This window comes from Halictus rubicundus, chromosome 7 (genome assembly GCF_050948215.1).
Source record: "Halictus rubicundus isolate RS-2024b chromosome 7, iyHalRubi1_principal, whole genome shotgun sequence".
NCBI classification, from domain to species: domain Eukaryota; kingdom Metazoa; phylum Arthropoda; class Insecta; order Hymenoptera; family Halictidae; genus Halictus; species Halictus rubicundus.
In genome coordinates this window covers 17183187-17209797 of record NC_135155.1, presented here as the reverse complement: position 1 = coordinate 17209797, position 26611 = coordinate 17183187, and the positions used below count along the sequence as shown (strand labels likewise).

Sequence of the window (26611 nt, the reverse complement as noted above, 5' to 3'; positions counted from 1 at the left end):
TGGGCCAAGGCAACGGCCACTACTTCTAATCCGATTATGACACGGTCGCTGAAATACTCCTTGTCGCGCGAGCGGCTCTTTTGTCAAACTTCGCAGCGAAGAAACTTTTCCGGAACTGCGCAACTATTCGACTGGAGCTCTTCGGACGAGAGAACTCGCAGTCTCGTGTTCACTATGCGTTCACGTTGTCCGTGAAATGACGATATATGACGGCCTTTTGTAGTTCTTTGGTCGCTGGTTTTTCCCCTGGCTTGTAGCCACGAGCTTCAAAAATTTTAATCTAATCTAATATTAAAACCCGCGAGATGCAACAGTATAAGAACAAGGCAGAAATATTTTTTACCGATGAAAAGAGCGTTTCCAGCAATATGCAGATTTTGTGCTTCAAAATTCCGCGTAAAGATAAATTTCAATTTTTCAGTTCTCGTTTCGTCAAACAGAGTTCAATTTCGCGGAATTTTCACAGTTGTTGCGGACTTTAGCAGAATTTCCTTTCCGGGAACACGTGTTCGCGTGTCGTAGTACAAATATTAAAATGAACGGGAAACCCTTTTAAACAGCTCGATAATTAATTTATTGCATTCTCGCGAAACAGCGAGCTTCCATTTCCAGTTCGATCGAGGTAGCCGAGCAATTTCCGTTAAAATGGTTTTTATGGCTTTGAAAAGTATTATTCGCTGGCTGCTTTGTTGTGTGCACGCTTTCTCGTGAAAAAGCAACGGGTGGAAGAGGAAAAAGAGATATTTCACGTGTAGTTCTTTCGTTCTTTCTACGGGAAATTTAATTTAAATAATTGTCGAGCGACTGCACCGCGCTCGGCTAGCGTGTCTGATCATTGCCTGCCGCTTCTACTTCGGATTATCACGAGTGCGAACTATGCTTCCAATTCAAGTTTCTTAAAAAGAACATCTTGCTCTGTTTTGCGGTTCAGATTTCTTCCTTCTCGAGGATTTTAATTGCGACGGCGTAAATAATTGAATTCCGAAAGTAGATGTTCAATTTTTGCACATTAACAACACAGTTTAGACCTCGTTCTTTAGTTCTTCGCCACGCGCACGTCTCGGCACTATAAAAGTCCGAAACCATTAGTATTTAATTAATCATTTTTTATTTCTTTTTTTCAACTTATGTACAAGTCGCGCATATTATTTTTAATGTTGTAAGAAATCTTCCAGACGTGTCAACAAAAGTGCGTCGTTCAAACCAAAACGCGGAAATTTGGCCTTGAACGCCCGTTAAACAATTTCCGTGTTTCGAGGCAAACCATAACAGAATTTCAGGATCGTGATCGAGGTGTAAAACTGCAAGGTAAATAAAACCGCGGGAAACTTTCTTCGCGCACTCGACCGAGCAGGTAAAAGTATCGTAAACGTGGCGGAGCATGGGACGCGCATAGTAATTCGTGATACTTGCGAGCAACGGCGCAAGGGGAATGGCGGCCGCAAAATAATGCGTTCCACCGACTGGGGTACACCGAAACCGAAAACAAGTAAGGGATAAATTCTGAAGACTATACGAAAAATGACAGAAACTGAAAAACAGAATAAACACCAAACAAAGATCGCCCAATCGGCTAATTAACTCTGGGATATTGAACTTGTAACCTGAAATTGAATGTGGTTCCTTCAATTTGTAATTTTAAGTGCTGTAGATTGCTCTGAGTCCAGTATTAAGCAATTAGTTCTTTAACGTCTCGCCGAAACCAATTAAATCGAAACATTGCTGAAAATGAATCTCAATAAACGTGCAAAAAGAAGCTTGCGTAACAGGTGATTAACACGGCCGTAGCAGTGTTACATATGCGTGACGATCATAATTTAATGTATCACGCAAAGAAAATCAAAATTAATTGTGCACGTGTCGGTAGTTGAAGTTGTATGCGTAGCACGATACTCGGGGAATTTACACCTCTTGCATAACGATATTTATTTTTATATTTCACAACAGGGTGTGTTGCATTTGATAGAATGTAAAACAACGACTGTCGCCGAAACGAGCGCCGGTGGCCGAACGTGTTAAACAAAAATCAAATTTTGGTATTGTTCGATATAGATTTGATTTCAGAATCTTTTGACGGTCAAATGTCACTCTCCGATTCAGACCGCAATCGATCGATAGGAGATCCGTTGATCGACGGAGGGGCAACGCACGCGTTCGCCGCGTACAAAAGCCTTCCTTCGGTTGCGCAATGGCGGATCGATCGTAGACTTCCGGTTGCGGATCCGCGCGAAACAAGCCGGTGGTCATCTTTAACATTTCGCGGGTTCGGTTTCTCTTAGTCCTCTCGACTTTCTCGATCCTTCGATCAATAACCATGATTGCGCAACGCGACATCGGCCTTGCGAGAAATTCCAACCAGCATACAGTGTCACAAATTCCCACTATAGCTAGAAAGAAATCGAAACTCGAAACTTGGTTCAATAGCGTTTTCAAAATAGAAAAATTAATTACACACATTGAATTACGGATTCCTTATGTATACACAGGTATATGTCAACCATAACCGTTAAAATGTATAATAAATACCGCATAATAAAACGTGAATAAAATTATTACGTAATTATAAAGTAGGTGTAAGGTAATTACCGCGTACTAATGTTAATGCTATAACAATTTCAAGCTGGCACTCCTTGGAACTTTCCAGTTCTGTCAAATGGCATAAAAAATGATATTTAAAGAACCTCCAAAAATAATAAAGTTATAATAAAAGCTGTTATTATTAACATATAATAGAAGCTATTATTTCACAAATTTTGATATTGGTATATAAAACATTTGGTTACTTATTGCTGTGACATAATTTTTTTTATAACACTTATAAGTGTAAAATTTCGTATGTTCAGAGTTTTCATGTATTGATTTCTACGCTTATATGGTTATGAAATGAATGACTTATGTTTATCATTAGTAAACATTCCAGAAAAATGAACAATGGAAAATATATCTGTTTTTAGACCATTCTTTTTTCAACGTAAAAACGTAGGTACAAACAACGAACAAAGCGTGGGTGCAGATATAATTACACGATAATGAAAGAACGATCCCGATCACGAAACTGACCTCATTTTACATGAAACAGCAATTTTAACGCTAAATCCACTGCGCAATAAAAACGATTACTACATATTGCTTTATGAGACGAGTTGAACTTATTTACCAATTTCAGTTATTTTTAATTTTGCGTCCTCCCACGCTCGTTCACAGAGGTCATATTACAAACTTGTGTTAATTATTGTATATCACGTCATTCCAAAATTTCACTTTGTAAGAAACTCTACATAAATGATAAAAAATACAGTGCTTCTTTCTCGATATCTTTTTCCACGAATTTCTAAATCATAGTTTACATTTCTACAAATTTGTGCACAAGACGTAATACAATACAAGCAGTGAATATATTTCTCAACGTTTACATGAACATGTGTATGTAACGACGAAGCCTCCGAAGAGAATAAAAAATTAGACTCATTAAAATTCACTAGTAATGCCTGGTCCTTGCACAGATAAATAACCTTTTTGTGCGTTGCAAATATTATTGCTTCTTATGTATTATTTTAATGCTTATTTATTGCTTAACCCTCCGTCAATATGTTCAATTTTATTCCGATATAAGATGACGCTTTTTATTTCGCAATAAGAAAGTCACTATACCCTCTCCTTCTTCATCCAAAATACGACGTAAACCGGTCCCGGGCCGTCGCCTTATGTCGAATGAAAACTGCAGTGGAATAAAATGCATTCGATCTTCATTAAAATTAGCTTAGAAATTAACTCATTTTCGCGCGGAAAAAAATAGAAAATCGATGTCGACAACGGTCGGAGCAGCTTACTTGACAAACGTCGAACACAGTCGATCGTTCGCCGGCAGATGCTCACGTTTCGTTATTTGTTGCTTCCATAAACGCTGATAACTGTAAAACGTGCGCCTTATCGAGCCGCGACACGTGCGCGCCGCGAGTACCGATAATTCTAACAGGGAACAAGGTTTCATAGTAATTAAGGCGGCACATAAATTAGTTGCTCCCGAGGCTTCGTTGAGCACCGATAATTATCATCGGCTCGATTAATCGATCATTAGAGGCGCAACTGTTTCTTGGTGTGGCGTTTATTAATATTTGTATTCCCACATTTCACGACAGACGGTACAATTTTCCATAAGCTGTGTAACTGATTTGTACCGGCAGATGATTAATGCTCCGATAATGAGTCAACGCGTGATCTTGCTATGTCAACTCTGCCGATGCGGCTGCGTTCTAAATTGGAAAATTCTTTGCCGAAAAAGACATTCCGTCGCGCCTGCTTCCGTAGCATAACAATTCAGTTCGTAACAGTAATTTGTTAAATGTCATTAAATTCTTTGGTGCAATTCATGATTGTCCATAATTGCCCTCACAAGACCCAGACCTATGCCCTTATATTTAACAATACTGTTTAATCGTAAGTCATGGGAGTTACGTGTTAACAAAATTCTCAACTTTTTCTAAACTTTTAAACAACCAATTCTGATGATTTGATACCGTACAAAAGAACCAACGCGTTCGTGCGCAACTTTATTTCCCAGGTACGGCGCGCTCGTCCGTAACTCTGTCTTCCAGGTACGGCGCGCCTGGCCACGAAATGCAGAAAAGCCACTATAGTGGCTCGTACCGTTCAAACTGAAGCCTTCCACGGAAGCCACTATAGTGGCGCACAGTGCTTAATAGGTTAGAAACGAAAATAATTGTGTACTCGATCGTGCTACTTTTCAAGAAAAGGACATTTGAAGTAAACTCTCACTTTCTGGTGTCTCCTAACTGTGTCCCCCTCGCCCTCCACGCAGCAGGGAAACAGAACGCTACCATAAATATATTGTATACAGTGTCGCCAGATCAGGACTCGTGTCCCCACTCTAACTTCCCCCTCTACCGCGCTATTCCCCCACGCTTCGGCCCGGTCACGTGACGCGTTCAGAAGAGAGAGGGTAACATTTTCCCCTCGCTTCGTGCTCCCTCCCCTCATCGGGCGACACTGATTCTATACAGATTTTTGTTCGCCATAAAATCGTTTGGTCTCAGTGTGCGCTGATCCCACCAGTCCGAGGACCTTGATGTACACCGTGGCCTCAGCGCACAATTCAACGTCGTCCACTTTTGAGCGATCAGAAACGTACCCCGATGTGTTGCCCGTCGATGAAAAGCTGTGGCAACTGTATCGTGGACAGGCCCAGACGATCCCTGAGCTCGGCCTGAAGCTCCGCGTCGCCGAACAGATCCAGCTCGTCGTACTTGACCATGTGCGTCCTCAGGATCTGCTTGACCTTCTTGCAGTTGTAGAAGGTTTTCCGTACGATGCCGGAGGTCGTCGTGTAGACCACCACCTTGCCCAACTCCTTCTTTATGTACGCCTGTAACAGAAGACCAGGGACTTTCGTTAAAAAATTAATCCGCCAATGCGACCGAAATTGAGTCTGATCTACTGACTAATAAATAAAAACAAGTTCTACAAAAAGAAAAAGGAACTGTATGTTTTGGGTTAGCCAGATATGTAGTCCATTCCAAGAGGAATTCATTCGCCTACAATATGTTTTTCTATCAAGGTCATTGAAGGTCATTGCCACTCAAGACTTGCCTGACGTTAATTGTTTTTCGTACCTTTTGCATTCAAAAGTAGAGCCGTGTATACCAATAGAATGATTCATTTGACTCCGAAATGATATTTCTGCTCTATAGAGCGAAAGTAGTAACTCCCTTGCCCTTGACGTCCTATAATATCTTTAGTCCTTTCAAAATTAGAAAGAGAAAAATTTATCAGGCTTTTGGATGTCCGTTCAGATGTCAATCTGAACTAATTAGAAACGGGAAAAGTTCAATGTGAAACAATTTCTCCTTTAACCCCTTCCCGTACTTCAACGAGTCTGACTCGTGATGAAGATTTCGGCAGAAACGTAAACATCGCTAGTAGGACTCTGAAAATCTGCCAAACGTAAACATCACGAGTCTGTCTCGCAAGTATATACAGGGTGGTTGGTAACTGGTGGTACAAGCGGAAAGGGGGTGACTCTACGCGAAAAAAGAAGTCGAAAATATAGAATAAAAATTTTTCGTTTGAGGCTTTGTTTTCGAGAAAATCGAATTTAAAGATCCGTCGGGTTCGCGTGCTTTGGTATGCGCAGGAAGTAGAATTGGTAGGTCATGATCAGACGCAGCAGACAATTCCTATCGAATAACACGCGCATTGGCTATATTTTCAAACTCAATGTTCTCGAAAACGAACCTTCGGATGAAAACATTTTATTCTATATTTTCGACTTCTTTTCTCGCGTAGAATCATCCTCTTTCCGCTTGTACCACCAGTTACCAACCACCCTGTATATTTCGGCTAGTATTGCAACCGTTTTCGAGCATCATTCTGGTCTGTTTGCCGCGCGTTGACCCCTACCGCTCGGGCCCGGATTTGATCGAGCTAAATGTGGCACGGGAAGGGGTTAATAGTCAGGTTAAATACCGCATAATAATTGGAACAACTGAAACTGGCTTCGTAAAACGAGCGAAGCTTTATAAGTGCATGGAGTACCGTTTCGTCGATTTCCTTTACTTTCTATTTCCCGGAGTCGAGCGATTCGGCGAACGAGCGACTGGGTGTGGATGAATGAAAAGCGGACACCCGGTATAGGCACGATCGAGTCGTCTAGCTCTTACAGAGCTCGAGCAAATCAAGTCAGAACGGGTTCGTAAGTTAATTCCGATGGGGCGTTCCGTCAGGCGGTAATGAGTCGATAATCACACTCGGCGGAATGATTAAACCGCCCTTAACGAACGATCCCTCTCTCTCTGCCTCTCTCCCTTGAAGGGCAACAGGCGGTTGTCGCGTGGCTGTTCAAACTTCGATCCTCCTTTGCATTTGCATGTGCTCCGCCGTCCGAGGATACATTCGCAGCGTGGCGGAGCGCAGAGGACGCGGGCGGTCCATTGTATTACTAAATCCATTTCATTAACCCGTAAACGCTAACCGTTTACACTGAGATACGTTCCGCAAGCCCGGCTGCGATCGTCTGTGTGTGTGTGTGTGTGCGTGCGCGTGTGTGTGCCTTAGTCTATTTACATGGCGCATTCACGATGCACGATCGAGCGAAGGTAATGGACTTCGCGTAGGCACGAGCGTGGGCGTTACGAGATAATGACACCGGCTCGCGATCCAAAGAGTATCAGCAACGGGACTGGCATGTGAAGAACGCGCGCCCACCGAGGCACTCGATCGCATAATTGAAACGGGAGACGGTTCGAGCTCGATGAACAGGTGGACAGTGCTTCCACTGAACTGTCCGCTGCCTCGAATGCTCGTCCGCACTGCAATTCTACTGACCCGCTTCGAACGAGCATCCACGCATCAGTTGTTCATTATTGCAATCCATTGGTGCATTAACGAACAGTCATTAAGACAGTATTTAAAGAGTCGGGAGCTGCATGTCGAGGAGGTTCTCGTGCAGCGAAGATGACAACGCCATTTTTATTTGGGGTAGAACAACGTTTTATAACAAATAATGTTCCATTTTTTTGCAACTTCGGATTTAGTACTTGTACGTTCTAGCATCTTTGTGGAAGTTTACAGAAGTATGGAAAATAAATGACGTATCTTTAAGTTTAACGGGTGAAATCAATTTTTTTTTATGGTTGCGCAAGCTTTCGTGTGCACAGCACGAATCATGTTTGCTCGAATAAAATATTCGTTCCAATCCGCCAACCGCATAATATTTCGATCTTAAGATCTGATAATGACGTGTCTTGAGGTAAATGCGATGAATATGACTGCAGTTGCATCGCACTGAGTACAAATACAACGTAGTTTACAGTATTGTTGGTACTGTGCTGTAACGAACGGTATTCGTTAAATCGGAAAAGAAATGAAACTAAAGAAACATACGAATCTCTCCTAGCCAACAGATTGAATAATAATTCGAGTTACAACTGAAGTATACTACATTCTCACAAATATTGCTCTTGTTAAAAGCCGCGCGCGCGCAACCGAGCGTGGTTGCTAGAATATGGATGTTCATGAATTTACAGTGAAACTTTACTATGCAAGGCCACCGTTCGCTGAGAATTCGAAATCAAAACTGCCTGTAAAGTAAACAAATTCTTGCTCGGCGTCAACTTCTGCAAATCCATTGTAGCATAGTATAGGCGATTGCAAGAAGGGTAGCAAATGTGGTCCGATAAAAAAAGGAATTTATTAAAACGGAGGAAGAAAATAACTCTCTCTCTCTCCCTCTCTCTCTCTTTTCCTAAAATATGGGCAATGAGCGCACGTGTACATTTCGGCGCTCGGTGACTCTACACACGGTTTCTACCAGGAACCATAACTGTTATAACCAAAAAGAAATAAAGTCATGAAATAACAAGTATTTAAGTAAGTATCGACTAGGCTTTAAGTAAGTATCGACTAAAATTGTATTGGTTACAAATAAGGATTATTAAATTTCAATAATAATCAACTTTCTATTCATGATTTTTATCGCAGAAAATTTTCGAGTAATTGTTATTTTTGGTCCCTGGTTCCTACACTGTTTTGACATGAAAATCTACCACATTGTAGAAATGTTCTTTTGTTATTGCCTTCGAAATCGATGCTTGCGAAGGATCAATGACTTTTAGGGTATAATTGAAGAGAATTTTTTTACGCTTAGTCTCTTCTCAGAATTATTTACAAAAATACAAATCAAATGAGTTAATCCGAAACTATGCATACGCTCTTATCATACTTTCATCAAGTCATTCAAACTTTTTCTGTCCCATTTACCTAGAAACTTACCTCCGAGTCTGATATGAACAATTCCAATCGAGTTTTATTTTATATAGATCGTTTAACTTACAATCAACAACAAAATATTCTGATTAGAATATTTCTCGATCGTTTAACCTACAATCAACAACAAAATATTCTGATTAGAATATTTCTCGTTTTCTTTTAATATTTTCTTTTTCTTGTTTTCTTTCTTAATATTCTTAAGATTCTTTTTCCTTTTTCTTCTCTTCTGATTCTTTTCATTTATTAATATTCTGACAGGATGGTTATCAAAAAGTTAGATTTTACTTAACAAGTTCACAGACAGTAAAAATTTCAGTGAGCTGCAGAAATAGACAGGCAATTTTTCTTGAAACTAATCGTACTATCCGAAATCTGATTAGACATAAACAATAATAACAAGTTAACTGTGATTAGTAATGACAGTTGGTCATTACCTCATTCAATGTATATTAATTACAAAAACTTAAGGTTGTATACAATTAAATGAATAAAAATTGCCTATAAAATTTGTATGCTACAGCATTCATGTCATGTTGCATCACTATGAAAATGAATGCAATACGTCCGCGAACGTGTTAAAAAATTCAATTACATTCGCCAATTGAAGTCGTTGTAATAAGTTAGTCATCCACGGTTGAAGCCGACGGAAAACAAAATCAGCTTTTCGAGGTTTGTAAATGGGATTCCCCAGTTAGAATGATTCGAATGATTACAGTTTTCGCCGGGATCTGAGACGTCCATTAGCAGTATCAGCCCGGCCGTTCGACAATTCCAATACAGTTAACGCCGCGGCGTTTCAACGCGGTTTTAGGAATGCGCGCCGCAGGAATTCGCGGACGAACATTTCGAGTATCGCGTGGCGAAAACTCGCGCCGGTTTCCCATAACGCGTAGCGGGACATCGAGGTTGCAGTTATATGCACCAGTTCGCTCGCAACGAAACACCGTCGTCCCTCGTTTCTGATTCGCGCGGCGACTCGTATTTTTCGCGCGGATTGCGTCGGTCGCCGCGTCGTTAACGAACGAATCCTCTCCCGTAAACGATAACCCGATTAAAACAGTCAAGCGCCGGCACGTAAACAAACGTTTCCCGTTTCGCTTGAAACCCGCTTTGGTCTGTCCAATTCCGCTGTTCAATGCGTAAGCTCGAAATCTAATTTTAACCGTGCTAGTCAACGCCGATTCACTTATTTTTAATCGCTTTCCTCGAAAGCTTTGCCATCCGGGAATTTCCTCTACGGGTAAAAAATTTACGTGTTCTTTATTCGAACGAGTACTTTGTTTAGAACTGTAAACGCAGTAATTTGTTTGTACCACAAAATCGGAAAGCATGAGTAACAGTTCTGTTCGAAGAAGCTCTCCCGAAGACGCGGGACGGTGAGCATGCAATCTTGCAGGTGAATGCAATTTTTCTTGCAAATAACGTTCGATAAGTATGTCAGGCCAGATGTATAATGAAATTTTTATGGTTTTTGTTCGTTTGCTCTTAACGCATTGTATGCAGGCTGTTAGCGAAATTCTACTCGACGAAATGTTAGATCCTTGATGTAGTCCTGATGATCCGACACCATTCTCGCACGAGGGTCGTCGATTAGGATAAAAATTGTGCAGGTTCGTTTAATCGCTTCCAGTGTTCGGTTATTTTCAGCTGCTGTAATTGTTGCGCGTCGGTGTTGCGGTAACCGGGCAGAAAAATGGACGATGTAATTGATGAGAGCAGCATGCTCGATCCGAACGGGGAGCCGAATCTGCAATCGAGACGCAGTTCCCGCACGGGGTTGGCCAATCGGCGAGCAAATCGATCAAGGCTGAGGAATATTGTAGATCTCCATGCCGGCCACTTTCAACGGGACCGCTAATGAACACGCATTACACATTCGCGACCTGGTGTAAAACCGGATCCGTCGATCCAGGTGCATGATCGACGCGATAAAAGGAAACTATAATTGCGCAGGAATGCTCGACTGGATCCTGCCGGTTTCTTTCCTTTTTCTGCGCTCGTGGCTCGCCTACTTGCGCCACAACACTCGGCACAGTATAATTCTCTAATTACACGATTTAACGCTAGCGGGTCGTTATCACGGGCCCAGGACGACAGTCCCAGATCTCGGAACGGACCCAGATCGATTCTTCTCTTCTATTTTTCCCCTCCATTTCTCTCCCCCCCCCCCCCCCTCACTGTATCCTTTACCCCCTCCTTCGCTGGAGGACACGCGGTAGTGAGTTACTCACTGTACAGGCTCGCAAGGACTTCTTCATTTGCATGAAGAATGTCGCTGCACCTCGAACCAGAAATGTTCCCTCGCTTCTTAAGGGCCAGGGATAGTCACGTGACTTTTTAATTAATAATTTCCATTCACAGATCCGCAAGTTTTTCGCTTTATTTCGCAGAGAATCAGGACAAAATATAGCTCGATTTGTAGCCGGAGATATTTTCTAGCGCGCGCTGCTCTCGATTTCATCCAGAAAACTCATCCAATGGCAGAAAAATGCTCGGATTCCGCGGCGTGCGCATCGTCAATTTTTGGCCTACTTCTAACGCTTATGTTACCAAATATCTGCATAATCGCGGCAGCTCGTGACCAGCGCGCGCTAGATTGAACCTTCCTCTTTCGAACGAGCCCTTTACCCGCGACAAAATATTCTTATATGAGGACGAAAACTTGAGGCACGTGAAACCATTTTCTGTCGGTAATGTAGTCACTCTACCTTATCGCGAATCTACGAAGACCGAGCCCTTAAAGTGGAAGCTTCTGAACAAATTGGACAAAGGTTCGTTCATTCATTGCGACCGGGCTTTCGGGCTGCATGAGCAGATTGAATGGATATTGCACTTGGTTCTGCGAAGAAACATAATTGGACACGGTCGACAGACGTGCGGTGGAGTATCGTACATTCTGCGCTGTTATCTTTGCCGACTAATTTTGAGGAATTGTCATCCACGTTAGTCATGGAAGACGCTTTGTAAATTTTGTACGCCCAGTTTGTAATAACGATTAATTTTGTTAAAAAAGTTTTGTTCACAGTTTGTAATAACGATTAGTTTTCAGGTTTGATACAAAAATTGCAAATACTATAATAAATATTGTTTTAGTTTCTACGGATTTAAATAAATTGTCCTTAATACGTCAAGAATGTAATCAAAATGAGACAATGTTTGAAAATTTGTCTGTTCGAAAAATTGGACAACTTCGAATTCTATAATTGCGAATTAATAAACGAAATAAGAAAAGAAATAAATCAAAGGGGAATTTTAGAGATCAAGTTGTTTTTGGAAAGTTCGCTTTGTAAAGTTGGGACTAGTGTAAATCCAATGAAATATTTTACTGTCAGGCCGAATAAATGCTATACTACTCGCGTGTCTCCCAGGCGAGTATTATGCAGTTCATATGCGCGCATTCGTTCTTCGTAATTAAGATGCATCTTTTCTAGAATACTGTGTTTACTGCACCGTGCAATTTAATATACAGCACGAGCATACGAATTAATGAAGACGAAGCAGTTCTTTGTATTCGCGAGAAGCCATATTAAATATTCTTAATCAGCTGGTGCCAAAGAGGTTTTCATTTGACATTACATTTCAAACGCTAGGTGATTTTATTGTATTAGTTATTCTCACACCCGATTGGCATGATATATCACCGCAAGAAGTAATTTCGAAGTGTGCACAAAGAACTCTGCATGAAATCATAATGCATAGAAATCTCCATATTATAACGATTCTACTTCTTAGTTCGTCACGTCTCATGAATCCTAATCAAAACTCAGTCTGCGCAAAGAATTCTGCATGGAATCGTAATGCATCAAAATCCTTATTGTAATAAATCTAGTATAAAATGTTTTCCATAATATACCGGATAGAAAACTACAAACAAATTTTTTTATCGAAAACGCTGCAAACAAAAATATTGGAAAATTTGGTACACGATGTGACAACATTTCTACATGGTGGACACGATATAAAATTTGAAATATCCCCAGGACATTTAACTTTTACAACATCGTGCGTCAATTCCCCTCGGTTCAGAATGACGCGAGGAATCAAATAATGCGAAAAAATTGTAGCGTTCCATAAAAACAAAAAAAGAAAAAGGAAATAGCGCAATCACACTTTACAACTGCACCGTACTTCTGTAAACATCGAACCGCTCGACGATACAGCCTGATGAACAATGCAAAAAATTGCCAACTGCAATTTGCTGTTATCTGCAGTAGACACAGACGTGCAGTCCGACTCGGTGAGCAGATTCACCCTGTTTACTGATCACTACGGGGTTAACGCCGACCAACTGAATCCTGCGGAAACGCGAGAAAACTCTTTCAAGGATATCTATTCCTGACCGTTCGTCCTTCCGCTCCGAATTATTTCAGATTCTGCTCCTAAGTTGGATGAGCGTAACGTTAAATTACGCGCGCAGTTTCTCTTTCGCAGGAGGTTTAAAAAGCAAATCCAGTAATCCCGAATTTTTTGCGGGGTCATCGCACGGAACCCTGCGCGACACCGTGACATCCTGCGAGCGTATTTCCACCGTTTTAATTAGTGACCCAAATTATCATACTTATTTATGCCGTTTAAAGCCGGACTAACATCTTACCGTAATCATAAATCTCTTAGTTCAAGGTCATTCGAAGGTACATAACAGAGCTGCTGCACAACGAAGTGAAAAATATATGTTTGCATTTGAAAAACCATCAATGACCTTCAAAAGATATGGACGACAACAACAATCCCTATGCATAATAAAACCTGAATTGCAACAAACTGGGGTGAAATAAAACTTGAATTTCTCTTCGATTATGTTCAACAGAGTGAAAATAATACAACAGTGTCTTTATATTCTTCTAATGTTGTTACCGTTCTAAATTACACCTACTCATTTTCGTCATAAAATCCGCGGTCTAATTATCATATTTCACTTCTTGAACAGTACAACTTTCTCCCACAACATTTTCTTCGAAATCCTGACGGAGATGTTTCGGTGTCCTGTTTCTCGTGATTATATATTAACAGGTAGATAATTAAGATTGCTAAGATAAATATTGATAGATATTCTTAAAATTTTTTGAATCTCCGTCCGAGTCGTCCGACACGGAGGACTTATGCGACGCACTTAGTCCGTCGGCGCAGTAAAATGCAAAACGCCGATTGAATAATATTTGTTTTCCCGCGCGATGCTAAGCTGCGGATCAAAGATTAATTGTCCGGCGAACGACTGCCGCCGTTCCGCTAGACAAATGACATCAGCGACGATTTCTCCGTAAGTGGGATAATGGTTATTCGCGAGATCGAGTCGCGCAGTGACTGGAATTTTCTGCGACGAGAGCCTGCGCCGCGTCGTCTCGATGCGAGCAGGTTTAATGGATTGAACCTGACGAGACATTACCATGCTCAGCACGCGGCCGGCCGTTTTCATATTTTAGAAAGGGAAAAAAAAAACGGACCTCGAATCATCTTCAACTCGGCCGGACAGCGCGCCATGAAAATCGCGAAACTCGCGCGTAGTTACGTTCACACGACGATCGTGTTTTTCTTCTTAATTGCGTTCGGACTCGCGCAGTCTCTCTTTCCGTCGGGCAATAAAACACAAATTTGCGTAATTTATGCGAGCCGGAGTCGCATGACGATCGCTCGTAAATGTAAACGACAAATCAAAATTCATTTCTATTCCCTGAAGCGCATTCATACCTGCACGACAAAGACTCACAAATTTCAATAAACACCTTTTGCACAATTATGTAGTCGACGGTGGTGTTTGAAAGCATTTACAGATTTATTTAGAAATGTTTAAACTGATCCCGAAATTTTTTTCGTTCTTCCTGATGCAGCAGCTGTTTGTTCAATATAATTGTCAGAGATTAATTGAATGACGATTTTCGTTCTGCGGGTCGGAATGGACCCGGGCACAGCCCGCGATACGCTGTATCGTCACAGTAATTAATTTCTCCCGGCGATTGTTCGAGCGCATTGTATCGCGTCGCGCGTTCGCATCGTTCTCGTTTCGCTGTTCTCCAGGTTTCCTCTTTTTTCGTCGGCGACAGGAGTCCCCCTTTGTCGAATGCCATAAAGACGGCGTTATTATTATTGTCAGTCTGCGGCCGCTCATGCATTTATAGTGTCCCGTAACCTGCAAGAACCGGGGAGCAAAGTTTTGCTCGGCTGTTCTTCTTTGCCGTCCGGCGCACAACAACGACGCGTCGCGCGGTCGCGGTTTAATATAAAACAGCGTGTGGCCTGAATACCTACGACAAAGAATACAATAACCGAGCAGCATACTCACGGAACACCGTCATTTCTCTAATAATAGTCTTCTGTTTCGCGACTTTCGCCCGGGAACAGCGCGACAAGAAAAGTTTCTCGCCGACGCCGAGAACGACCGACTCGACGCGACGTCGCCCGAAAATAAATCTGCTCGGTCGACTCGCAAAAAATCTGTCCACCAAAATTGCTAAACACTTCTGCACACAGCGTACGTGGGTCATGCCAATTAGGGACGTGCACCGAGTCCGAAGAAAATCCTATTCTTTGCGTTCACTCTCGGAGAAACTGTGTAAATTGTGACACTTGTCCGTGGCGATAGTGAATACCATTTTTTAAATATGTCTGTCCAAGTACGCGCAAGTGTGAATTGGGTAACAAATTTATATGTAAAAAAACATTCTGTAACCTGCATGATATGTGAAAAAAGAAACTCCCTCTCAAGTTAATTCTTTACACGCAGAAGGAGAAGCATAGTCTCTCGGTAATCCCATTGACAGCAGTCGTAGCTAATTTTCTCGTTAGCTACTTAACCCCTTAACTTGTACGCTCGAGTTCATTCGAGCGCGCTTAACAGGCCAAACTGTGCACGCTCGAGATAATTCGAGCGGCGTTGTATTTTATGCTGCTATAATTTTTCACACTCGAATATAATCGAGAATTGAAAATAACAATGTGAAAGCAAAGAAAAAAAAATCGTTTTGTTGATATTTATCATTTACAGGGGATTGTATAAGCTATAACACTTAATTATTCAAGAATAAAATATAGACTTTTTCCATGGAACAAAAGCGCAGTATATCAAAAATTGATTTTTTTGGCCGGTTTTTTTTTTCAAAAAAACTGTGCGTTAAGGGGTTAAACCTTTCAGCGAGAATATTGATTGGCTGCCAGGTTTGTAGAACTCGGACCGAAGCTCGATTGGCAGCCATCGATATATTCCTTCGATAAACGTCACGGTTACTTAACCCGAATGTAGAACGCTTTGACGGACGTTTCCCATAAAACTGTTTAATAAATGTTGTAAGGTAAGGTCGACGAACTGGGAGGATCTCGGCGAACCCGTCCTCGAAATGGAAAAAAGAGGAAAAAAGATGGGCGAGGCTGCTGCGAAACATAACAGGGTACGTTGGTCTGGAACATTCAAGAAATAAATCCCCTTCTATCACAAATTCGTGCAGTCTATGTCCTCGAATCATGCCTGCGAACGGATTTACTGCAATTCGTGAGAATAATTAATTTGCTAACGTTTTACTATGTCAAAAGCGAACAAAGGTGTAAAAAGTCAAAGTCGACCTTCGAAGTTCTGCCATTTTTAGAAATACATTTTATTTATTTTAGTTGACACCATAGTCACATTTACAGCATTGAAAAATATATATTTGTTTCAAGTTATTTGAAAAAGCTTCATAGACTTTGCTCGGGAAAGAACAGTTCACACAATTTTAAGCATTTGACAAAAATATATTCTACACTCCAAGCAATAGTAAAAGTGTGTGCAAAAGATCAATGCGAAACAATCGTCCGAGTTGTTTGGAAAAAATCTTAAAGACTCTTAAAAATGGCATTCTAGACCAGGAGTCTCTTGAATGTCATCAACGTCGCCCCACCATTCTGCTCGACATCTGGATCACCGGGCAGGATCAGATCTCAGCTGGGGGAAAATGAATTTTTTTCTCGTCTCCTGAGAAAGGACTCGTTCCCATCTTTCGCTGTTAGAAAGTTTCCAGACGTCACAATACCACGCATTCCTTTACGATTCATAAAGACGCCGGATAAACTGCCATTATCTCGGCTCCCCCGTGTTCGCGCACGGCGAATTTGCATTTGACAGGGCGAAGATCCCGACGTCACCTTCGCCCTTCTTCTCATCTTCGTTTCGTGTCGCACGCGTGCGCGACGAATTGAAGTTTCGTGGAAAGTTCCTGCGGAATTTTTTCTGCCGAAAATTCGGGAATTTTTGTTGGGTCTGATATACATAGGTTGAGACGCTTCGTACACCTAGCTGGTTGCAGCCATCGACTTTGTAAAAAATATTTACCACTACGAGCCATATTATTTAGAAATTCTTTCATTCATTCGTGCAATTGATGAACAGACATTTATTCTGTCAGCGCCTATGGCGATTTTAAATATTTTAAACGTGTTTTCTGCAATTTGAATGGCCATCGAATGTCACATATTTCCAGGTATCTGTATTACAATTTCGCAGACACGCTGTGGCCCGAAATTTGAAAGAAGTACTCTTAATTAAAAAGCCCACTTGAACTATTGGAATGGAAATTCACATTAAAAATTCCGCTCGCGTTGCTCGGTATTCCATTTGCGAGGAGAACAGAACGTTTCCCGTAGCTTTCTCGCGGGAAAAAAATTGCACTGGAAAAACGTTCTACCGCTTCGAATTAATTATCCGTCGTTTTGCGGAAGAATCGTATCGATCTCCCCCGTTCTTACTTAATTAACAATTCTGTCGCCGGTCGAACGCGGCGCCTATTTCACTTACGCGCAGTTAATATACATGAGACTCGGTTTTTTTCGCTGCGTTTTGTTTAACGAAGCGAGCTGTCTCCCGACGAATTTCCAACGACATGCTTTCACTGGTCATTATTCCCTGCCGTATGCGTGCTCGCGATCTATGTACTGATTCTTCGATCGGACCGGAACAACATTCCCCAATTCATATGCGAGACTCATATACGAAATACGTGAATTTTGTTCCTTCCATTTTTTTTTTTTGGAACCATAAATAATCGAGCCAATAGTCATGAAACAATAAATTCACGAGAAATGGCATCGTCGAAAATCGACCGCAGCGTAAACCGGAAACTGCGAATCTAGAGCCGGCCACGCAACAATCACTTGTCAACAGATGAAAACAGGAGTAGGTGTGGTGAAGTGTTAGGTCGTGAAAGTCCCGCTTTTTAAGAGGTTAAGCTTTCTAAGTATTTAAGTTCAAGGTCGTTTGAAGGTCATGCCATTAGTACACATTTGAATGTATTTTTTTATGAGCTACGCGATGCAAAAATATATGTGGTTATTTAAAACGATACATCGACGACCTTGATAACTACGGGAACAAACAACCTCATAAAAAACTACATATATAAATTCATATAATTCTACATATAAATTCAATCTACATACGAAAAATTTGTTACTTTTTCTAAATTAAAGAAAACATTCTGAGGGTCGCACTTACGTGAGACAGTCTGTGTATTAGCATGGTTATTAGGCTGTCGCATATGAAGTGTCCGATTTTTAACAGTAACGTAAAACGTTTCAAAATGAATTTATAGAAAGGAAAGTAAGCATCACAGCAGTGAACATATTCTGTCAATAAATGACAAGATTCTTGATCACCAAGTTTCATCGCGTTCTTCATTTACAAGATTGTCACCTCCATTTTGTAGTCTTCTTTACCATCGACGAATAGCGCGTTCGATTCCTGATCAATGTATATCAACCAAACGTCAGGTAATGCTATCGGCAATTTCTTACTTTTAGCGCTCATATAAACAAAAATATTCCATAGCCATTAAAATTGAGTCACTCGTAACAGTTATCAATGAGAGCAGTTCATTTCGATCACCCATAAGAGTTATGAGCGATCGAAATAAACTTCTGCCATCGATAACTGTTCTGAGAAGTGGCATCGTCGAAAATCGACCGCAGCGTAAGCCGGAAACTGCGAATCGGGAGCCGGCCACGCAATAATCACTTGTCCACAGATGAAAACAGGAGTAGGCGCGGTGAAGTGTTAATTGGCGGCGGCGTGGCTCGGGGAATGCCGAATTCGCGGTGGAAAGTCGCGCTTTCATAAGCGCGGTTCAATTATTTATGCACGAACGAGCGCGGTCGGCGTGCCGTAGAAATGTCAACGGCGCCGTGAATGGAAAGTGGCAGGCGTCCATTGTCGTTGCAGCCGAGGCCGGCCATGGAATCGTTTGTTTCGCACGAGAACGGATCGGCGGAGGCCCGAACAGGCTCGTTCTCCATGCACCGTGGGCAACAATTACCGCGCTTCTTCCATGCGCGAGGACGACGACGACGACGTCGCTCTGTCAAGGATGCGGCTCTGTCCCGATGCAGAACAGAGATTCGCATTCCTCGCGGCGCGATTTTCCACGAACGCGCCACGCCATGCCGCGCCGTTCCGATTTTCCCTCGGCGAGTTTCCCCGGCCGATTACGCGCAGCCGACCACCGCACAGCGCCGTGGGAATTCTTAATTAATCGCGCGCCGCTCGAATTTGCATTCACGGTAAAGTCACGGTCTCGTGGGAACCGGCTGCGAAACGCGCCACGCTTCCACGAAGTGACGCAAGGGTAATGATGCAGCGCGCCACGGAGGCTGATCGTTAGGCACCGGACTAGCATAAGGGAAGAAGCCTGTTGCGAGCCCGGCTTTCGAAGAAGGATCGCCTTCCGTTCGTCCTTTTGACGGGAGGATCGCAAGCTAGCTCCTCTTCGACGACCACGATTAAGGGGGCCGGCATGGTTTGAAATCCATATACCTATGCAAGGGTCAAAATCTAGACAAACTGTTGCTTGAATATTGCCATGAGCAGTTTGGAAGTGGTCAATTGTGTTTCCTAAATGTCCAATCTACGTCTGTATGGAGCCCAAATTGCGAATTTCTACCTGATCATGGAGTAATTTGTAATGTTCGGCAGAAAATTCGACTTCTGAGGCAAGTGTGACGTCACAAGATGGCTGCCGCTGAGAGATTCTCTTAATTTCGTGAGATTTAGTGTTCGTATCGAAAAAAAGGCTCCATACAGACGTAGCAAAGACATGTACAAACACGGTGGTATGCATTTTTAATTGATTACTTACTTATTTAAGACGTAAAATGTCTAGAAAAAAAGGCACAGCGTAACATAGCGTGACAGTCAAAGCCAAATGCCTGCCGGCCCCCTTAAGAGCCAAGACTCCGTAACTCACGATAAGGTAGAGTGACCACGTTACCGACAGGGATAGAAGAAAAATGGTCTACGGTGCCGCAACTTTTCGTCCTTCATATTTTTCGCTGGGAACGAGATTATGCGGATATTTGGGACGAATCAATGACGAATATGATCCTCGGAATGTACGGACGCCGCCATTTTATTACAGGGTTGTAAAGAAATTATACTTTGTAGGATATTTTGAATCGATTCCGGGGTCCGTTGGCCGACAGTGACCTCCTCGACAACGTTTACATCGGCACTCTGTTTTCACCTTGATCGGTTGTTAAGGTCCCCGAGAATGCAAGAAGCTGTTACTCCGAAGGTCATTGAGTTGCAAAGAGTTGCAAGTTCAAGGGTCACAGAGAGTTCGCGAAGTACTGGTTGCCGATGCGGTGTGATCTTCAGAGTGTAATGGCAAATAATAGTGCGCTAAACTTATGTTATTAGAAAGTTCGAAGACAGCGGAATTAGAGGGAGCGGCTTGAATATCCAATGTCACGTTGCCCTGCATTTTCCGCAAGATTCTACGGAGTAATTAGATTCATAACCACAAATTGGCCCCTGTGGCTCGGTACAGTTTTCGAAGTCAATTGCGAGAACGTACCCAATCCGCGCAGAAATACTCTGTTTCATATACGTACGTGAATGATTAATAACTGCAGTGCGGAGTTTCACGGATTTGCGTTAGAAAACGTAAAAGTGAACGACTTCGATGCAATTATGGTTCCTTTCCTCGCTCACTGGAAGCAATATGCGACGCAAATCAAAATTTATACGATCCTTCGTTCCTGTCTGTTTTAAATCGCCTTGGAATATTCTTCTTCTTTCACTAAACTGCGGATCCATCGCAAGAAGCAGGCGCTCCACAAACATTTCTTTCTTTCATTGATTAATTAAATATGCTACAAATAATTGATTGATATCTTCAAGTGCTTCCAATCCTTTCAATGTTAGTTTTACTCATCGTACAAACGACTCTGGCCGTTTTAAATCTATACAATCATAAATTCACACACCACTGCGCTGTCTAATAGGTATGCGATAAAATTCAATCACCCGAGAAATCAAGACGGTTCGAATAATCGTAGTATTAAATTACGTGATCAAACCTATAAATATTCTCAGGTACGTGTTCGCGACTCTAATAATGCAAATTCGATGAATAAGAAGTAAAAGCGAGCATCAGGCTGTCATTGCAACAGCGTCGGCAGGGTCTATCTGTTAATTCAAGGAGGCAGACACGGCCGCGGCAGTATAGAAAATAGTATCTCGATCACTGTAGTACAGGTTTACGACCGCAAGGCCTCAGCATCGCGGGCTCACCTATATTTTCTCGATCTCGGTGCCGGAGACCGACGCTGCGTTCCCGTTACGACTTTCCGAGGGTCCAGCGTTTCCGTTATAGATTTGATGAACCGGTTTTGCCTGTGGCAGCCAGATTCCCGAAATTTGGGGTTACCAGTGTTGGCCCGCTTACGCTCGCGCACCTGTGTTATGTAGTTCGTCATTGAATAACGGTACGCGAACGAATCTCCTCGAGCGGCTTACTTTCTTGCGGCTCTTGTCCGGCCGATTCGTTCCCGATAATACACTGCGGATCTTTATGCATTTCTGCATACTATTCGCGCAGGGGTACAGTGAAGTAAGAAGTTCCGAATTCAATATTTTCGTTTGTTTTCGTCGACGAAACGTCGTTTGTCGTTTGGACAATCGTTTCGAGAATTTTCAACGAAACTATTAGGTTGGCAAGAAAGTAATTTCGGTGTTCACTAATAGATGGCTTTATGTTTTGTTTGATTGATTTCTGTTAACGTTGCGTTTGCTTTCCTTCTGACATTTCATAACTGCAACTTTTAGGTTACTTTTGAAGCAAATTGCACGTAATTTTGATTAAAATTGTTGGTTCTGTGTCAATTTGAACGTGGAGTGCAAAAACGAACGTTATAGGCACATATTGCTTTTTTATTTCCGTAGAGGTAAAAGAGCTGCCGAGGCTCACAAAGATATATGTGAAGTTTATGGTGTGGATCGCTGAACAGAACGCACGTGCCAGAATTGGTTTAAAAAATTCCGTTCTGGAAATTTCTCACTTGAAGACGACCAACGTTCTGGTCGACCATCTGAAGTTGACGATGACCAAATGAAAGCCATTATTGAATCGGATCGTCATATAACTGTCCGAGAGATTGCAGACAGGTTAAATGTCTCGCGTACAACTATAGAATATCGTTTAAATAGTCTCGGAATCGTTAAGAAGCTCGATATTTGGGTTCCACACGAATTGAAAGAAATTTACTTAACGCAACGCATCAACATATGCGATATGCATCTCAAACGAAATGAAATCGACCCTTTTCTGAAGCGAATCATCACTGGTGATGAGAAACGGGTTGTTTGCAATAACACAACTCGAAAACGATCATGGTCCAAGCGCGATGAATCATCCCAAACCACGCCGAAATCTGAATTGCACCAAAAGAAGATCATGTTGTCAGTTCGGTGGGATTACAAAGGTATTGTGTATTTTGAGCTTCTCCCAAGGAACCAAACCATTAATTCAGATGTTTATTGTCGACAACTAACAAACCTGGACATAGCAATCAAAGAAAAACGGCCAGAATTGGCAAATCGCAAAGGAATCGTGTTCCACCATGATAACGCTGGGCCACACACATCTTTGGTAACACGTGAAAAGTTATTGGAGCTTGGTTGGGAAGTGATGTCACATCCACCATATAGCCCTGACATTGCACCATCAAATTATCATTTATTCCGAAGTTTACAAAACTCTTTGAATGGTAAAACTTTCACTAATGATGATGGTCTGAAATCGCACTTGGATCAGTTTTTCACCGAAAAGGATCAGAAGTTTTAAGAGCGCGGAATTATGAAGCTACCAGAAAGATGGCAAAAGATCATAGAATAAGATGGAAAATATTTTATTGATTTAAGTTCGTTGCTTTGATAAAAAAATTGGATTGTATTTCACCTAAAAATACCGAAATTACTTTCTCGCCAACCTAATATGTTCCGAAAATTGATCGTGAACCATCTTGCGAATTGACCACGACACTGCGCGCAACAATCGGAGCGTAAAACAGAGAGTGATTGGAAAGACTGCCGGCCGAAATGATCTGCGGTCGTGAAAACAAGCAGCGGCGAGGGAAGCCCCCCGAAATTAATTAATATCGTTGGAAAGTCGGAAAAAAATAGGAAAAGAAACAATCATCGGACCGTAGAGTCCGCCTTTCACGAAACCCCCGCGGAGCCTCTCTACCGAATGGCCACGACAGTAACGGATAGGCGTAACTTTCGTGTTGCGCCGCGAGCGAGCAGGGTTAAGAACGATGCTTCTTTCGGTGTCCACGGTTCCCGGCTGCGGCTCGGCCGGCGTAAAAATATTAGCCGATGCATCCAGTCGTAGCCGTAACCGTAACCGTAATCACACACGGCAAAAAGAACGTTTCCTTCGTTTCGAAGCCTTCGACCGTAACAGTTGTTCCTATCGCGGAGAACGGAGTGTTGCGCGCGGTCTTCATCGCTTCGATCATCGGAACACACTCGTTGCTGCAGCAGCGTTTGCCACGGTCTGCGGATATTTATGCGAACCTCTTCTTTTTCTTGAGCTTCTTACAATCGAACTTTACGGTTACATTCTTACATCTTTAGATATATTTTCTGGTTCTATATTTTCACAAAGTTACACAAGCACAGGGTGTCTCAAGCAAGTGCGACACACCAGAATATCTTCTTTAATCTTGACGAAGTAACACATTTTTTATGTGTAACTTGAATGTGGTATCAAGCGATCAGTATCTCGCAGAAGTTGATCTTTTTTTTTCATGTCCTTTTTAAGTTTTTAAGAGGTTAAGCTTTCTAAGTATTTGAGTTCAAGGTCGTTTGAAGGTCATGCCATCAGTATATATTTGAATGTATTTTTTCATGAGCTACGCGATGCAACCCAAAAATATATGTAGTTATTTCAAACGAAACATCGATGACCTTGATAACTACGAGAACAAACAACCTCGTAAAAAACGACATATAAATTCATATAATTCTACATATATAAATTCAATCTACATATGAAAAATTTGTTACTTTTTCTAAATTAAAGAAAACATTCTGAGGGTCGCACTTACGTGAGACACTCTGTGTACTAGAATTGCATTAGGCTGTCGCATATGAAGTGTCCGATTTTTAACAGTAACGTCAAACGTTTCAAAATGAATTTATAGATGGAAGTAAGCATAATAGCAGTCAACATATTCTGTCAATAAATTACAAGATTCTTGATCACCAAGTTTCATCGCGTACTTCATTTACAAGATTGTCACCTCCATTTTGTAGTCTTCTTTACCATCGACAAATAGCGCGTTCGATTCCTGATCAATGTATATCAACCAATCGCCAGGTAATGCTATCAGCAATTTCTTATTTTTGCACTCATATAAAAAAAATATTCCATGGCCATGAAAATTGAATCTCTCATAACAGTTATCAATGAGAGCAGTTCACTTCGATCACTCATAACAGTTACGAGCGATCGAAATAAATTTCTCTTATCGATAACTGTTATGAACGAGCGAAATAAATTTCTCTCATCGATAACTGTTCTGAACGATCGAAATAAATTTCTAACATTGATAACTATTATGAGCGATCGAAATCAATTTCTCTCATTGATAACTGTTATGACCAATCGAAATAAATTTCTCTCATTGATAACTGTTAGGACCAATCGAAATAAATTTCTCCAATCGATAACTGTTATAAGCGATCGAAATAAATTTCTCTCATTGATAACTGTTATAAGCGATCGAAATCAATTTCTCCAATCGATAACTGTTATAAGCGACCGAAATAAATTTCTCACATTGATAACTATTATAAGCGATCGAAATAAACTTCTCCCATCGATAACTGTTATAAGCGATCGAAATAAATTTCTCTCATTCATAACTGCTATGAGCGACCGAAATAAACTTCTGCCGTCGATAACTGTTACAAGCGATCGAAATAAATTTCTCCCATCGATAACTGTTATAAGCGATCGTAATGAATTTCTCTCAACGATAACATTTACCAAGTCGAGAACAAATGTTCGGTTACTTATAATCCTTATTTGTAACCAATTAAATTTTAGTTGACGAAATACTTCGATACTCCATGACTTTTTTTCTTTTTGACTATAACAGTTATGGTCCCTGGTAGAAGGCGAAGGGTTGACAGAAGGAGGAGTCGCAGCAGCCGGAAAACAAAACGCCGAGAGAAGCGTCTCGGAGAGAAGGTTGAACGAATCCAAGAGGAGGTTAAAACTGTTGGTCGCCGTTGCTGTCGCCACGGTGGCCTCTTTGACCCGCTTTCTCTTTTCCCACCCGATTTGTCTCGCGGACATGCCTATCGCGTTTTCTTTAACTGGGAAATTCACGGTGCCGGTCTGGGCACCTGCCGCGCACCTCGCCGACCCCTCGCCCGGTTCCTCGGCGTCCTCGACGGAGAGGAATTACAAGAACGAAAAGGCGGAAGCCATCGCGGACAAGTGGGTCGCACGACGCTCGCACGATTCCGATTATTGGCTAGCTCGTTCTCGCCGGTTCATTCAACCTTTGCCAAGCAGCGCCGGTTACATCGCGTCGTCGCGTCGCGTCGCGTCGCGGCGAGCGAGCATTTTCGAAAATTGTTCGGTAAGAAACGCATCAACCGGGGGAGCCGTACAACGCGAATAAATTTACGTTACAATGATCGACCGAGCACGCACCGTGCCGCAATCCACCAAGAAATCGTTGTTTCGCGATCAACCTGCCCTCGTCCCCCTTCCCCCGAGTACACGCTACACTTTTTCCGCGTCGAATACGTGCCGATCGATCGACAAGCTCGCATTCGCTAGCGATACTTTGTGCAGCAGTCGAAGCCAATGCCCAGCTCGTCAATCCTTTGTCGTGAGATTCCTTCCGCGATCGAAGCTATCCGACATTCTTTGTCAATAAAATTTTTAAGTTTCACAAGATTTTCATCCTCCTTCGAACAGAATATCCAATACTAGCGTCACATTGATTTTCGCTTCCAATTTTCTTGAGTTGGCCCATCAAAATTTATATTTGTACGACGATTCATTCTTTCCACTGGTAATTAACACGTTGAACGCCACGTCAGCCATATGTGGCTGACGGAATTATTTGTGCAGGTTTTAAAATGAATTTTCACGTTGATATATTCATTGTACTAAACTTAATTAGGATCTGTAACATGCAAGAAAGTTGGAGGATTACTCGGTATCGTACATTTAATTTTTTGCAATTTTTATTTCATTAAATAACTTGCTTTGATTTTATGGAATTTTTCGGGTTTCTAGCGTGGCGTTCAAAGTGTTAAGGAATGCATGCATGTATGACAAAAGCGAGTAGGAGGCAGACAAATAACCAATAACTGTACTCTTCTCACGTAATATCGAAAATATATAAGTTTGTTCTTTTCACGAAAGTTCAATTATCCAAAGGAAATACATTCCCCTCTTACTTAAGATTGTCGCAATCGAGGTAGGACATTGTCATTCATCAATCTAAACTCACTGTCTGACACGTGCTTGGATTTGTAACTTTGATCAAACGTTTCTAATAGATC

At 41.8% G+C, this 26611-nt stretch overlaps 1 protein-coding gene across 1 annotated transcript in view; it reads right to left on the bottom strand.

The window, feature by feature from the left end:
• The window catches only part of LOC143355784 (uncharacterized), a 59184-nt gene that overhangs the window by 12879 nt on the left and 19694 nt on the right, over positions 1-26611 (bottom strand). The window contains exon 3 of the mRNA XM_076790903.1: positions 5150-5383. Within this exon, the coding sequence (XP_076647018.1) occupies positions 5150-5383 (234 nt within the window). The remainder of the gene's footprint in view (positions 1-5149; positions 5384-26611) is intronic.